The 15,482-nt window shown below is 40.5% G+C and overlaps 1 protein-coding gene across 2 annotated transcripts in view; it reads right to left on the bottom strand.

Annotated features, from left to right (window-relative positions):
* The window catches only part of LOC128894619 (glycogen-binding subunit 76A), a 58,838-nt gene that overhangs the window by 32,392 nt on the left and 10,964 nt on the right, over nt 1-15,482 (bottom strand). Inside the window, exon 1 of one of the 2 annotated variants that reach the window (XM_054156462.1) lies at nt 289-1,416. The exons of the other annotated variant lie outside the window; for it this stretch is intronic. Coding sequence (XP_054012437.1) covers nt 289-369 — 81 coding nt within the window. The 5' untranslated portion in view covers nt 370-1,416. Of the gene's footprint in view, nt 1-288; nt 1,417-15,482 lie in introns of those variants that run through there. 2 annotated transcript variants of the gene reach the window in all.

A 15,482-nucleotide genomic window follows, 5' to 3' on the forward strand; every position in this document is an offset into this window, starting at 1 on the left:
TCGATTCAATGTACCTGGGTATAAATGCCTAAGTAACTAGTATATAAAAGTAATTTATATTCAGAAATACTATTTTCCTCTTTGTGTTTTCTGTATAAACACAGTTTTAGATGAGCACCAGCCCCCACCAACTTCGACATCGATTTTCTCGAAAATAGAGTCCTCCAGGAAGAAATCTTATTTCCCCTTTTAGGTACATTTTTATTCATAGAATCGATTTGTGTTATATTGTACCACTCATTGCGGGCCACTCTGTATTTTTAACTGAAAGAATGATTGTTTATTCACCATCGAGTGTCCGTTCATCTGCTTCGTCTGTGTTTTCGACTCGTAAGTCGACGTCGCTTCTTCCGTGTGCGTCATAATCATGTTTTCTTCCTGAACGAAACGGGACCAGAACCGAACTACCCTTGAAAAAAGTTCCTCCTACACCATTCGATATGCACGCATCTTCGTTCTCACATTTTCAATGAGCTGAGATTCGCCTTGCGAGTGCCCTCCTTGATTCCTCGATTGCCTTCTTGTACGCGTCCCGAAGAAACAATTCTTTCTTCGAATCGACCAGATCGATATTCGGCCGACAACTAACGAGCACTCAGTACGCAGCCGACAATATCACTCTTGTGTCGTTGGAAGAATTCATCTTTCCTCTTTTACTTCTCTTCGAGCTCCATCGCTTTCTCAGTTATATATATTTATTATTATCGTTCCTAATCGCGAATCTGACGAACTCACCGAGTATAAAAAGGAGTATAAAAAGATTGCAACACACACCGAGCTCCAAAAATTGATCCACTCTCAGTGTCTCCAATTTCCATCTAAAACGCGTCGTCGCTACGAGTATCTCCTTAAGCTCTCCTGAGTATCACCGTGTCGTTTCACTTGGAACTCGATAATCCGACTGTTACGTCAATCTGTTTTTCGTCGAATGGACTCTCGTCGATTACAAACAGAAATAAAACACAATATCGGTTCCCTTCCTTCCCGCTCGGAGACGTTTCTGCCTCTCGCGCAAGAACGTCGATTCCTCCCGGTTAGCGAGAATTTTCTGCCCACATTCGTCGCTATCGATGCCATACGACGCGAAGGTACGCGTCTGGGCTCCCTTTGATCACCCAGCAATTATTTCCGTCGTGGCAGCAAGAAGCACTTCTCTCGAGAAAGTCATGGACGTCGGAAACTTTATCGTAGGACACCTCGGATGCTCGACGATTTCGGGCGAGATCTTAATTTCTGTGATTTTTAATCGGTTTATCCGATACAGAGGCGATTCTGTCCAGCGATCGACCAGTTCCACGATCGATATGCGGTGGTAGCATCGAACGCGAAGACGAGACACGATTTTTCGAAGGTGCGACGGAGCAAAGACAGAAAAGGAGCCGGCGCGGCCGGCCGGCTTACCACACACTGACTTCTGACTGGTCGAGCTAGTAGGTGACTCCGGGGACCCCTTCCATAACGCATAGCAACTGCTTGCAAGACGACTGATAAGTTCTCTTGCACTCTGTTAGGATCGACAGATTGTCCTGAAGTTCGACGCGAGATCGCCAACCAGGACCCACGAACGAGGCTAACGGGGTTACTTTCGTGGAGGAACCCTGGAACCGCGTGGGAAATGCTCGACCTATTAGGGGAATGTTGTCTAATGCGTACCAGTTACCTACATAAATCGCAACCTATTAAACTGTCCCAAAAGTTCTTTCGCGACTTGCACTCCCTGTTTATATAAATAAACAACCTTATCTTATAGATGTTGATCTTATTTTTGTTTGTAGTGGAACTATTAATTCAAGGAAGTAATCAACTGGACGAATACTTTGGATATGTTACATAGTGAATGGTTTCGCTGTGATAAATTATGTTTTCTTTAAACGGACAGTAATGTACAGTAATATAAAGGGATACTAGTCAGTAGAGAATAACTGTTTATTATTGAATATCAAGATATTTTATTCAATTTTCGCAGATGCGACGCATATTAAAGGCGTGATTTTCGCCAAAGAAAACGTAATTTATTACAGCTACGATAGTTCCAAATACTCCAGGCTTGTCCACGGGCCAAAGAAAATGAACAACACTGGACAACAAGGAATTATGATAAATACCTGCGAGAAGAAATTTCTAATGAAATTAGCTCTTGAACTCGACTACTACCAGTTTAGGTGACTTACCTGAAATAAAAAAAGGAAATGGAGTCAGTAATAAGCTTAATGTAACTTAACTTGATGTAAAAAATGTAACCCTACGAGAACAATGGTCCTGACGGATTGAAAGCTCTGTTTATCTATTTCGCAAAAACATACAGACATTCTGTGATCATTTACTAAATAGTTCATTCAATTTCTCCTTAAAGAATGTTAGATCGAGAAATATTAATCTCGATTCCATTCATCAATCTCAAAAAACGATTCATGCCATCCAAGTGCAATAAACTTCGCAAACAAGTAATCTGCAGACGAATCAAGAGGAAGACTCATTGATTTCGCTTCATCTTTATTTAACGACGTAATTCGCTACGGACACATCGAAATATAGGTTCACACAGAGATGATGCGTCTCACAGGAAGCGAAGTAAAAGGGTGTTCGTCTAATCGCTGTTTTACAAGCTAATCTCGAGTCCTATTTCGGTACAAGAGAAGATTCTGTTCGGCAACATTCTCCTGCAATTGGTTACATATTATAATCCCCTTCGAGGTATTGGTACTTTAGCTAGTTATTAATAAACGAGACATGGCAAATTCCGACTGGTCGAGCTGGTAGGTGACTCCGGGGACCCCTTCCATAGCAACTGCTCGCAAGACTGATAAGTTCTCTTGCATTCTCTTCGGTTCGACATATCGTCCTGACGGCTGGCATAATCGGCCAACGACGTTGATTCCGATACTAATATTGTAGAGGTAGTAGAGAACGGAGAAATCGTGAAAAACAATTGTTGGGAACGGAGGAATATTAACCTCTCGAGTCTCTTTTCTAAACGTACGTTGTCTCCCCAGGGGAAAGTGCAGGACCCAAATGTTTCAACACTGATTAATACGAACGCTGAACAGGGAACATTGTATTCTAAATAAAGAATAGAAATTCCAGTTATATTTGTTAGAATACTCAGAGTATTCATTTTAGAACACGGATGAACGTTGAACATTATACGAGCCGTTCATTGCATAAATCGATTAACTCCATAAAACAAAAAGTTGAGAAATGCGATTAAATTGGCCTCTGAAATAAATCATTTATTATTCAATGGCCAACAAAATTTTGTCGTTTAATGGTATTAATCTTTATTATTCAGGAAAGTTATTATAAATGTAAAAAGTTATGACTATACCAAATGCTTGGACACTTCGAGAAGATTTTTCAAAAAGTGGAGTTAATCGATTTGTGCAGCGAACGGTTCATACAAGAGAAGAAAGGGTACAGAATTAATTTCGAATTTTTACACCTCATTTAGAATAAAATGTGCCACGCACTGAACGAAGATGACCTATTCTACTGCACGACACAGATCGCAGGTTCAGGAACTAACCGAACGTGAAACTTTAGCTCGCGCTCCAAAACTCTCCAGGCTTCGTGCCAACAAATTTTCATTCCCCCGAATGCTTGGAAAATATTCCCGCTGGAAAATTTCCCTGGCCAAGAGCCTTTGACAAACCTACCGTCAACAAAAGTGTATCGATGCAACTGTTTACTTTCGGTTACAATGATTGCAAACGTTGGAAATCCGTCTTAATAACGATCATTCTCGCGCACGAATAATAATGATAAAACGAAACAAACGCGTTACGAAACTGGCACGGCAGCGAAGCCGAAAAAAGAAAAAAGAAAAAAAAAAGAAAGAAATCAGCACTGCGATTTTATGTGTCGTCGGGCGATCGTAAATCACAGCGACGGGATGCAATATTATTAAATTATGCGCGCCCTCGGTTCCCGCTATTAAGGAGTGGATCTTCCTATCGATCTTATCGGGCCATTTCATCGATCTTATCGCGACAGTACGAAACGCCTACGCGTTCGTAATCACGGCTTATCTGTGCGCGACCTACGCCAACATACGCCGGTGCCTAGGCAGCCTCGTTTATCAGCCGAGATAAAGAGAGAAAGCTAGAACTCGCCGAGCACGAAAATAATGAAATGAGTCGTAAACGTGGCCTCTGGAATGCCAGCCTCCTCGCGGCTGGAGGAGCCCCGTAAAAGGAATGCACGAGAGATGCATCGATGGATAGATTCGAGTAGAAGTGTTAGGTGCGTGCCGGACGCGATTGATTCTTTCAGTAGAACGAGACTGTCCGTCCAGGGAGTCACGAACATCTTCGAGTACCTCGTGTACGTTGTGTTTTGACGTGATCAAAAGTTCAGGCTGATACTCGCGGCTATCGATATCTTTCATCTGTGATCGTACGAGGCTTGAATCATTAACTCTTCGGGAACTGTCTCTACATACATGTTGTTTGACATGATCAGAAATTCAGACTGATGTTGGCTCGTGAGTAGCGGTATCCTCTATTTATGGTCATCGTTACTCTGCGGATTTTAGGTATTTATAATGTAAATTAATATGATAAATACATAGTGAATGTAACCAAAAGGTATGTGTATTTATGCAGAACGAAATAACAATATTATTATATAAATCGTATTGGGTTGTCTGGAAAGTCCATGCCGATTTTTGATAACTGGTGCAGGTCTGAATATGTCGAAATGGCTGACAACAAATAACATATACATGTACATCTCTTAAAAAGTGGAAAGGTTGTGGAACAAAATGGTACTTATGTAATTCAATAAATACATATATAAATAAATGTATATTACAATTTAAATGTGCCTTTGAAGTTTTCTTAAAAATTGCCACGAACTTTCTGGACAACCTATAGAATATAATAATGCATAAAGTCCCCAGTATAGACATCCCTATCATTGGAGCCTGAGTAAGTTTTCATCGTTTTTTGACACCCAAGATTTGTTGAATCATATGAAGTATAATCTTCTCTCTTATCTAATTTATTTAGAGCACGCGAAGTACAAAAATAGTGGCATGTTTGATTGATAAGATAACACGTGCAGACGTTTAATGTGTGTCGATCTAAGTTTGCAGCACTTCAAGGTTACCCTCAACTTTATGAATGCAAATTACAACTGTTGAAACAAATTCAGCCGTATTAAAAAATATATAAGGCGTGACACAGCGATGAATTGCTTGATGACGACCAAGGTGACTTTCATTGATTCTTAGACCTTATCAAAACTGGTGAGCGATAAGACCCGACCTAAATAGAATTCGCGGTGAAGATAACACTAAAAGCTTACAAGTTGCGCCTAATTTTAACCCTCCACCGTAATTTATGCGTGCGTACACCGTTGCTTAAAACGATTCACCGTTCTTTCCCAACATCTGCCAACTGATAAGAAAACGTACGCGATTTCTCATATTTTTACAACAACGATGCCCGACAGAAGCGCCTAGGAGCCCGTCTGGAGTCTTTTCCTCGATGGTAGCTAAATTAGCGAACCCACCAAGTCATTAATATTCATTAAGACTGATTTCTGACCATTCTCCCTCGTTCCGCTTTGATTGCTTCTATTTACCACGTGGACCCAATGAAAACTTAATAATGATCGAGAAGAGGAAGCGGTCGAACTCTGATAATTAAAGAACTTGGAATTTCTAAGTCGAGTATCGAATAGGCGAAGTGAAATTGAAAGTTTGTATCTCTGAAAAGAACTGAGAAGTAACAATGAGCAGCGGTATCTTTGGAAACGAACAGTCGCATTGACCTAAATAAAACTCCAACAAGAGACGGTATTCTTAGTTGTGCCAGTAGCTGCCAAATATCTTTAAAGATGGCAAATGGTAAAACGTGAACGCACGAGGGTGTTCCATGTCATCGTCGTTGCTGGCAAAAATCAAGTAAGTTGCTGGATCCCTGACACCAACGAACTCAACTGAAGCTTACACTATATTTTTAAATATTTTCTGTTCTTATAGAATCACGCCTTGGAATCATATATTTTTCACTTAAATCCTTTTTATCGAACATCGGAAACATCAAATCTTTCAGAATCAGACATCTGCTTCTTTAGAATTAGACACCAAATCTCCCAGGATCCTTGAAACCCAAATTTCTCAGGGTCTCTGAAATCTAAATTTCTTAGAACCCCTGAAATCTACATCAAATCTTTCAGAATCAAACATCTACTCCTTTATAATTAGGCACCAAGTCTCTCAGGACCCTTGAAATCCAAATTTCTTAGAATCCCTGAAATCTACATCAAACCTTTCAGAATTAGACACCAAATCTCAGGATCCTTGAAATCCAAATCTTTCAGTGTTTCCGAAAACCAAATTTCTTAGAACTCCTGAAATCTAAATCTCTCAGAACCCTTAAAATGTCAATTTCTCAGCCTTCTCGACTGCTCAAGACAAGCTATGCATCCTAATTTCCAAGAAATATAGCTTGGTCAACTCATTATTTGAGGTGTTTTACTTTGCTAAAGGAGCAATTGAGCGTTGAACCCTGAATTCGAAAACTGCAGGAAAGGGAACTGGCTCCCGGGTCGAAAGGAACGATACCACTGTCGCAAGACGCGAAGATATGGTTGCTGCTGTCCGTCACATGAACAGCGCGTGTCGTGGGTGCACGGTGAGCAAGAAGGAGAACGAGAGCAATAAAGATAATTCGTGCCAGCAGAACGTTTCGACCGTGTCCGCGAATAATCGTACCCAAACTGGCCCGAGACTACGGGATACATAAACCAGCGACGAATCGCTGCCCTACGGCGACGTTTCGACATTCATTTTTACGTTTGTCGCTCGTGTAATCGATCCTACGGACATTCAAGAATCGCGACTGTCGAAGGTCAGGAACAAGTAACTGGTTCGTTGAAAAATTGGCAAATTGATCGCGTCGAGAACCGTCTCTGTAGGAGTCTAAACGAAAAATAAGGCGCGGACAGTCGACCGCTTTACCTACAAGACCAATCCCGTACCCTACGTTGCGTGTTCTGGTTTTGACTTCTTATTCTTGGGAATGGAAGGCGCGGATACTACATCTCTGACCGTGGATAATAGGTCAAAGTCATTTGGAACGTGTGAGAATGATAATTCAGGGCATTTGAAAGAATGTAAAAAAGGTTCTACTAGAGTAGTTGTACTTATAATTAAAATATGATGGTTAGAGTGATAGACCACGGCTGTGAGTCGTTCTATGTTTAAGAAATGAAATAAACAAACTGACAAAGTTGCAGGCCTTGAAATGGAGCGACGAACGGTGGACTTTTACTTGACAAAATTTGAGAGTATACGTTTAGTATGTATTAATACACATGTGTACATTGGAAGTGATATACTTTAAAGTTTCCTTTAAAAAAATTCCGAAACATAGTTTACATTTTAAGGCGATACACTAGAGGCACCCCTTAAATCGATCATTTGCTACGCTATTGAAATGATCGATTTTGGTGTTATTGAGATATGTTTTACTCCATATGAAATTAGGGGGGAAGGGGTGGTTAAGCTATTATTTGTTTGATTTCCTAATTATTTAAATAATTTTAATCGTCGAAAATGGAATACCTCGAAAATTGCACTTTCAACATACGTTTTCACCTCAAGAAAAAAAATGGGTGGCCAACGAAGTTATCGAGACGTTTAAGTACGGAGGCTCCTGCGATGTTTATAGCCGTTTTGAGCGATCGGTTTGACGCCAGAGGCGAGGGTGCAAGAAAATCGCACCGGTTTCAACGGAAACGTGTGTATCGTAAACACCAAGCGCGCTATATATCTAAATTTCATGCATAGACTGCATGAACAGTTACAATTCATCGGGATGGACAGGCGGCCCGCAGCACGAGACAAAGACCCGTTGTCGATAGTCGTGTAAATTATTGCCACGTTCTCTACGCGCTATAAATATTAATCTAGCCTGGCTACAAGTGTTTCCGCGATGCACTGCTCAAGGCGTTTCTGTGAAAAAAGGCCGCGCAATCTCGGGAAGAAAATAGATTTATCCGCGACACACGAAAGATACAAATTTTTTCGTGCGGACAATCGAAGAGACCTCCGTTCTCGATAACCTGCATTATCGTGACGATTGATTCACGTTATTAATGCGTTTTACGCGAGTCACGTGAATTGGCTAACTTTAACCTTTGATAGTCTAGGAGAATTTCAAGTCGGATATAAGTTATTTTTCATGCGACGGAGAATAATATACCAAACATATCTTTTACCGATACATTATCAGAGTAGGAAGACGGTGAGCCTATTCGACTCAATAAGTAAAAATTCCATACCGCATTGGACAGTTAATCTCTTGCCATACCATTTAATTTCAGACCATGTGTGCCACAGTCAGGTATAAATGCAACTACGCTCATCAAATTTATTAAGAAACAAAAAACACACGTTGCAATTTGACCATCGCTTACACAGCAGCCCTAATGGAGCAGGAATCGTTCCAGCGCACGACGAGCAGTCGAACTACTAGTGCCACAGGTTAAACAACAATGACGTTTCCCTGTGACACAACTAGTTCTACAGCTCGCCGTGCGCTGAACCATTCGCAGTGCCCTGCCCTATCATACTCAAACAAATAATAATAGTTTCCCTTAAACGATCCGTTAAAAAAGCATTTCTCCGGATGTGATGCACGCGAGGCGTGCCCGGCGCGTTTCATTCGTATCATTCCCGGTCATTAAAGCAGGAAGAATTCCCTGAACAGTCAGAGTGACGTGCATGTTAAATCATTTTTACTAGGGAAAAAATGACGAGCCGCGTGTCTTAGGATCGTGCGTGACGCTGCCTCGCGATAGTAAGATATTCTCGAAGCGGTAAGAACGCACGACATAACTGAGCAGGGAGTGGTCACGTCTCCGAGGAAGAGTGAAAAATGATCGGAGTTGATTGCATCATAATACTTCCCGACACATTATCGCGTACTTGGCGGAATTAGAAGAGGTGAAGTATTAGGTGTAGAAATTAATTCTTTACCTTTACATTCGATCATTTGTGACTGTAGTTTAAGTATTTATTTGCCATTTTGTTTTCACAAATATATGTGCTCTCTTGGATTGTGCGATTGAGGAAAGATCAAAAGTTGTATTGTTTCTTTATACATAAATAAATTTAAGTCTGTAAGTTGTAAGTTTACTTTAGAAAAGAATTTATTTCTACACCTAGTACAAACTATGAATATCGGTGGAAAACTGTTAAGAATTTATATTTACTGAAGAAACTTCTTCTGTTTTATTTCCCCTGTTAGGAAAGAAGTACCTTATTGTTAACAAAGTGAAGGGGAGCATGCAAAATTCCAGGAATTCGCCATTGGAGCCTGCCAAATAAGCCGTGCCGAATCTTAAGAACGGCTTATCCTATCCAAGTGCAATCAATTTTGATATAATCTGTAATAAATGTAGCAAGAGAAGTTCTCTCCCAAGAGAAGTTTCTGCTCGACAACATTCTTGTACAATTGGTACCAAATGATAATCCCGATGCACGGGTTGCCCAACTGGTCTGCGACAAATGAGAAAACGAAATGTGCAATGCATGAACTTCGAGGCAATATTGTGCTTAATGTAATTTGTGTAGCCATAAATAAAATTTAAACCGCGTCGTGGAATTTATTATCTATGCATATCATAGTCGTTTCTGTGTGGCGCAGCGAAGCGTCGTTACGATTTTCCAAGTGTAACTAAATTAACTATCTAGCCCGTTGTCGCGTACAATGAATCTTCAAATGTCTGATAAGAAGAAACAGTATTACACAAAAATTGCTAATCTGATTTACGAAGTGAAATTAAATTTCGCATCGAGTGACTGAACTCCGGTTTGAGTAATTGATTAAATAAACGTGGCAAATCAATTGTTATAAGACTGTGCTAGGTATAGGGTTAGATGTGACTTTGCCACTTATTTGGACGTTCACACGTACGATTTCACGCGTGTGCCTGAATTATTGATCTAGTATGAAAATAAGAGAGTTAAGCAAGACTAACCTGTCCAAGGATGCATCGAATGCAATGTTTCGACCAATTGTATTTTTCCCTGCGGTCACAACAGGCTAACGATGGTCCAGCTTTGCTCGTCGTTAACGACGAGTCGCAATTACATTGTTACCGCTCACGGGGACACCCGGTATACGATTCGCAGAGGGTGTGGTCACGCGGCGAAAAGGGAGGAAAATCTCGTTGCTCTCTTAAGACGCATTATCGTGCGTAACGCATCGTATTTCAACCTGGCCGAGTTCGAGGAGGCCTGTATCTCCCGCGAGAATAAACGTCCCGCACTCACATACTAGGTGACTCTCACAAATCGCGACTGACTAACAATTTGCACCCAAACATTAAACCTAGCAGTCAACAAAAATACTGTATGTTTCTGTATGTTGATATTGTGTTTGAACTCGTGCATTTTCTTAGGGAAAATATATGTATTTTCTTTTTCGCTGTACTGTTATAAATATTAATTATAACCATTTGGAAATGTTTTTTGGAAACTATAAGTAGTAGAAATGCAAGTGCATTCTTTTAGACGAACACTTTATGGATGAATCAACTCTTATGGTTTTTTGTATATGAAGTATATCAAGGATAATATTCGCCAAAATTGTTGGGACTTGTTTCGTACAAAGTTAAGCGACACCAGCTTATATAACATTAGGTTTACGAAGACTTCACGTCAGATTTCTATTGCTGAAGTAACGCTTCAATAAGTGAAGTGATTTACTCAAATTAATTAGAAGGCTTAGACAAAAATGAATTTGGATGCATAATTTTAAGATCTCCCTGTTCGCCTGTCTCCATTCAGAACAAAGATACACTAAGTCGCAATGTGCGACCCACCCTGTATAGGAATACCTCGTTGTCAGGGCCGCAGCCACTGGCGAGTTGCAACAATGCAAGGTGAATGACTGATAGAGCCTATTAAGGGTGAATAACACTTCTGTCCTGAGGAGTAGCATAAACCGGATCATCCAAGGAACGCGAAAATCAAATGGGAGCATTTAATTGTTAATTTAACAGGATGTGAATCCAATGGCTCTTAAACTTCGTGCTATTTCTAGCCTGACGGTTCGCCGAGAGAAGTATCTGCCAACTTCACCGAACCCTCCATGCTGGCTGTAGAAACAGCCTTTGAAGAGTGAGATAATTTTACTTTGAGTAAGCAATTGCAAAGAAAAGTATCGACAGGTTAACTCGAATTTCAAAGTTCTTGGAGTAGCGTGTGCTCTATATTCAGAGTATCGTCACCAATAAGACGCTGAGGATGACACAGTGATTTCCATGTCATCAAAGGTATAGCAAAAGTAAAATTACGTTCAATGTAAAATTTAATTTCCCTTCGAAAATCAAACTTGTAATTTTTTAATGTAATACTCATCTTTTCTTATTAGACGCTTGAAGTTCCATTGGAAGCAATGATAGGACTTCGAAGGAGCTAAAAACTCTGAAGACGTTCCTGACAGCGGCCAAAATTCGATGGGCGACCGTAGGCCCGTTAATTTCGCATGCGAACGTCGAATGAACGACCGTAACCAGGAGTCATTGGCCGTTGCAGCCTCTGCAACCACACGCAAAGTGCAACGCGACTGGTGTGCAACCTCTTCGTTCACATGCACTCGTACGAATGCACAGCGTAAGGAATTCTTTTTTTAAACAAAAATGATCGAAAGCAGAGATCCAAATCCCATTTTACATTGTATATCCACTATTTCTAAAGAATGGCGTATTTATTGAATGAAATAGAGCAACTGGATTTCATTTCTTTAGTTGTTTAGCGACGTTTCAACTACGTCATCAGGTCCTGTTCGAGGAACATATTTTAAATGCGCACCTAGAACCTAGTGTTTTTTTTTAAACTAAAAGTGTTCAAAAAGCTGAGATCCAAATTCTCGTTTCATATACTCGTTGTATTCATTATTTTTAAAGAATGATCCTACAGGAAATCTTCTGAGCAACAAAGAAGAAATTTAATCTCACTTCTAAATTAAAAATTCACGTTCAATTATCCAGAGATATTATTAGCCGTGCCATTTCATTCGTCTAGGTTAAAGGAAAAGCACATTTCTCGTTACATTGGCATCACCTCGTTTACGCGACTGGTTCTCGTTGTACAATAAACTAGCATTTATTAAACCGAAACACACCGCTGCCTTGTAATTGGTGTTACTTATGAGAACCCCCGGCCGCCATAAATAACAAAAAATTAACACGTCGGCGAATCGCCGCGAGTAAAACTTAAGTGAAACACACCGTTCGTTTGACTTAATTGGCGCAACTGAATGGTACGATTAATTACCGATCCAACGTTGAAACGTTCGACCGTCGATAATTGAGAAACAGGGGTGAGATTCACGGTCGAAGGCATAAAACATCGGAAACCTGTACGTTGGGTTGTTGGTTGTCATGATTCCACGCGCAAGCCATCAGGTGTCCGAGATTTCCTTTATACTTTGACTGCCGAAAAGGAAACAAATCGATGGCCAACAAGAACCACCGAGTAATCGTGTTTTCATGATCTGTTACGAGAATGTAATTAATTCTCTATAAAGTTGGGTCGCAAAAGTATCCAACAATAGCACGCCATTTGTAAATACGGTCGATTTACTTCCAAATTGTACCAAGTTACACATTTTTGAAGGGTGCTTTGGAATCTTTGTAAATAGTACATAGATTACTATGAAAATGATTAAAAGTGAGTTAACGAGGTCGAATTCAAAGTTTGAGACTTAAGAAATATTTAACTACTTAGCAAGATTGTCTGATAATTAATTAATTCCCAATAATTGTTTGGATGCCTTCTTGCTCTGATGCTTGTACAAAGTAGGCAAATAAATATTTACTCAACACAAGGTTTGAATGAATTAATAATTAAGGTGGCTTTTGCGAGAAACTACCAATTTTACTTTTTATTAGGGTTTGCGTATGTTTGCTGTAAAGGTCGCAGAGTGCTGTACGACAGGTTACCTGCGCGTTGTTTTGAGCAAACTTCCTATGGGGCCTCAATTGCCATATGAACCGCAACCATAAATGAAACAACCACAAATTGCACGTCGCTTAAGGAGCTACATGGTTCGATGAACTGAAAGTAGAGGCAATTTCTCTCACAGAAATAAAATAAACTAATTGCAGTAACGACTGTTGACTCAAGTTTTCCTCGTGTCCTGATTTCTCCAGAAATTAGTAACGTAGTGTGATAGATGTCCAATTAAAAAATGGATTTTGCCACACATTTTCCCTGGACATAAATTTCGTTTGCAACACTCATACCAAACATTTCCTACAGAACAATATCATATTCTATAATTTTAATGTATACCCCTTCTGTACACATCTGCTAAGAAATACAGCTTCCACCATGGAGAATGTAAAGTCTCTACCATGTGTACAGTGTAAATGTTTACTTACGAGAGATTAAGTCTACCGTAGAATTTCTACTGCGACCTGATGAAGCGCAGGATGCTGAATAACGTACCGTAGAAATAATTCTACGTAAAAGAAATTCCTTGAGGCAAAAATAACGAACCCAACACAAATAAATTTTTTGCTACGTTCTAAATTAAAAAGAAAAGAAAGATAATTGAAAACAGATATTGAAAACAGCCTCTACTCCTTTTGTTAGGTCCTCGAATTCTAAGTTGCTCGACATTTTTAATATATTTTAAACTTGCGAAACTCCGTTCTAATTGCGCTAATCGCCCGACGATTCTTCAACCTTTGTCGAAACGCACGTGAACCGACCACAGACGAAGTTCTTTCTATCACCTCCCTGGCTCTCTCTTCGACATCTATTTCTAGAGGCAGCGAAAGGTCGATTGTCAGGTTGCTGCGAACATCGGCGCGTCATAACGCGAGAGTTTGCTCGGGAAGAACAGATTTCAGAGTCGAGAAGCTAAGAATTAAAGCAAACATAATTTATTAGAGTGTGTTTGTCTTTACTAAATTGACACTAAACAATCACTAAAATCTAGAATCAATAAAACAGGAAGATATAAGAAAGGCACAGAATTAATTAACACCTAATACAATAATTATACATGTAGATTCTCTACATCCGAAATACTAGTCAGAGGAACAATTTGAACGAATACAAGTCTTTTTGCAAGTCTTGTAAAATTCCAAAGGACTCAGTACGATCAAGAACACTGCAAGGCACAGCTGGAGAGGGCCAAGACTAGATAAACGAAATCCTCGTGTCGTTAAATCCACGAAGTCACTCTTTCCTGCTTTTTTCCCCAGAATGGGACTGCGCCTTGGGGAGGAGAACGATCTCTTCGTGATGACCTTTCCCGACCACGACCAGGAAACCGAGTAAAACCACTACATGGAGGCTCGACTCGTGGGAGGAGCTTACGCCTCGGGGTGACTTTCAACAACTACAATCCACCCAGCGCGCGTTCGACCGAACGCAACCCTCTGCTACAAGGTGACCTTCGCTTACGTAATCCGTATCCCAAGGAGCGAAGGGAGTCTGTTATAAAGTATAATGAATTTTTTATTCTCAATTTAAGAGACTACGTCTAAAAGAATTCTCATATGTTTTCAATTCTCCTAGGTAGACATACGCATTTAAAAAATGAAATCCCACCGTTTTGAGGCCATTGATATTGGGACTTCTGGTTACTTTCAAAACCATGTTTACGTCACAGATGTTAATTTGTACCTCTCGCGTTAATTCCAAGCCTCAATTTCGCTATTATCTAACGATACGAACAAAAAGAATTGTGTCTAAAAAAAAAAAAAAAAAAACAACTTTTCCTCCTTTCTCCCCGTTTTTATCGAGATAAGGATTGCGGCCATCACGGACGTCGAGCAAATAGCGAACGTGAACTCACGCAGAAGAGCATCAGGGGTCAAAAGAAAGCCCCACCGCGACGACTCGGCCGCGAAGATCAAAGACTATGTAAGCCTGGCTACTTTTTACATGTCGACAACCTGAAGACGCTAAGAAGGATCCCGCTGGGCGACCCTGCAACACACCTGGTTCACAGGTCGTGCCCCACCTGAGGTGGTATACGGGCAAATTTTATCCTTGATTACGGGGCGTCCTGCGATATCACATTACTGCCATATCCTGGACTTTCGACGAAGCCTAGGCGGAAATCTGCCGGGGGAATCTCTCGATGAAAATAGGCTGTGACTACGCGAAACGGAAACACTGGCTTGTGCCATTTTCGCCAATGACTCTCATTTCCAAACTCCAGGACCAACGCGACCCTCAGCTGAGCCACGAGGTGTTTCTTGGGGGTTAAGTAGTAGTGGAGGGTGTAAAGGGGGACATGAATCTCATTAAAGGGGGAGGGTCAAGTAAAATTCAAAATTTTGACCTTTTTTTTGTTTAGAAAATTAGTTTACCATCTGGAGAATATGCTCCGATCATTTCAGCTGAAACTTCGAAGTCTAAGTGTACGGACTATTTTTAGATCCGGAAACTTTAAACGCATTTTTCTCAAAACACAACATTTCGCGTGCCGTGCAACGTAGCTTAG

Source organism: Hylaeus anthracinus, unplaced genomic scaffold (genome assembly GCF_026225885.1).
Source record: "Hylaeus anthracinus isolate JK02 unplaced genomic scaffold, UHH_iyHylAnth1.0_haploid 4, whole genome shotgun sequence".
NCBI classification, from domain to species: domain Eukaryota; kingdom Metazoa; phylum Arthropoda; class Insecta; order Hymenoptera; family Colletidae; genus Hylaeus; species Hylaeus anthracinus.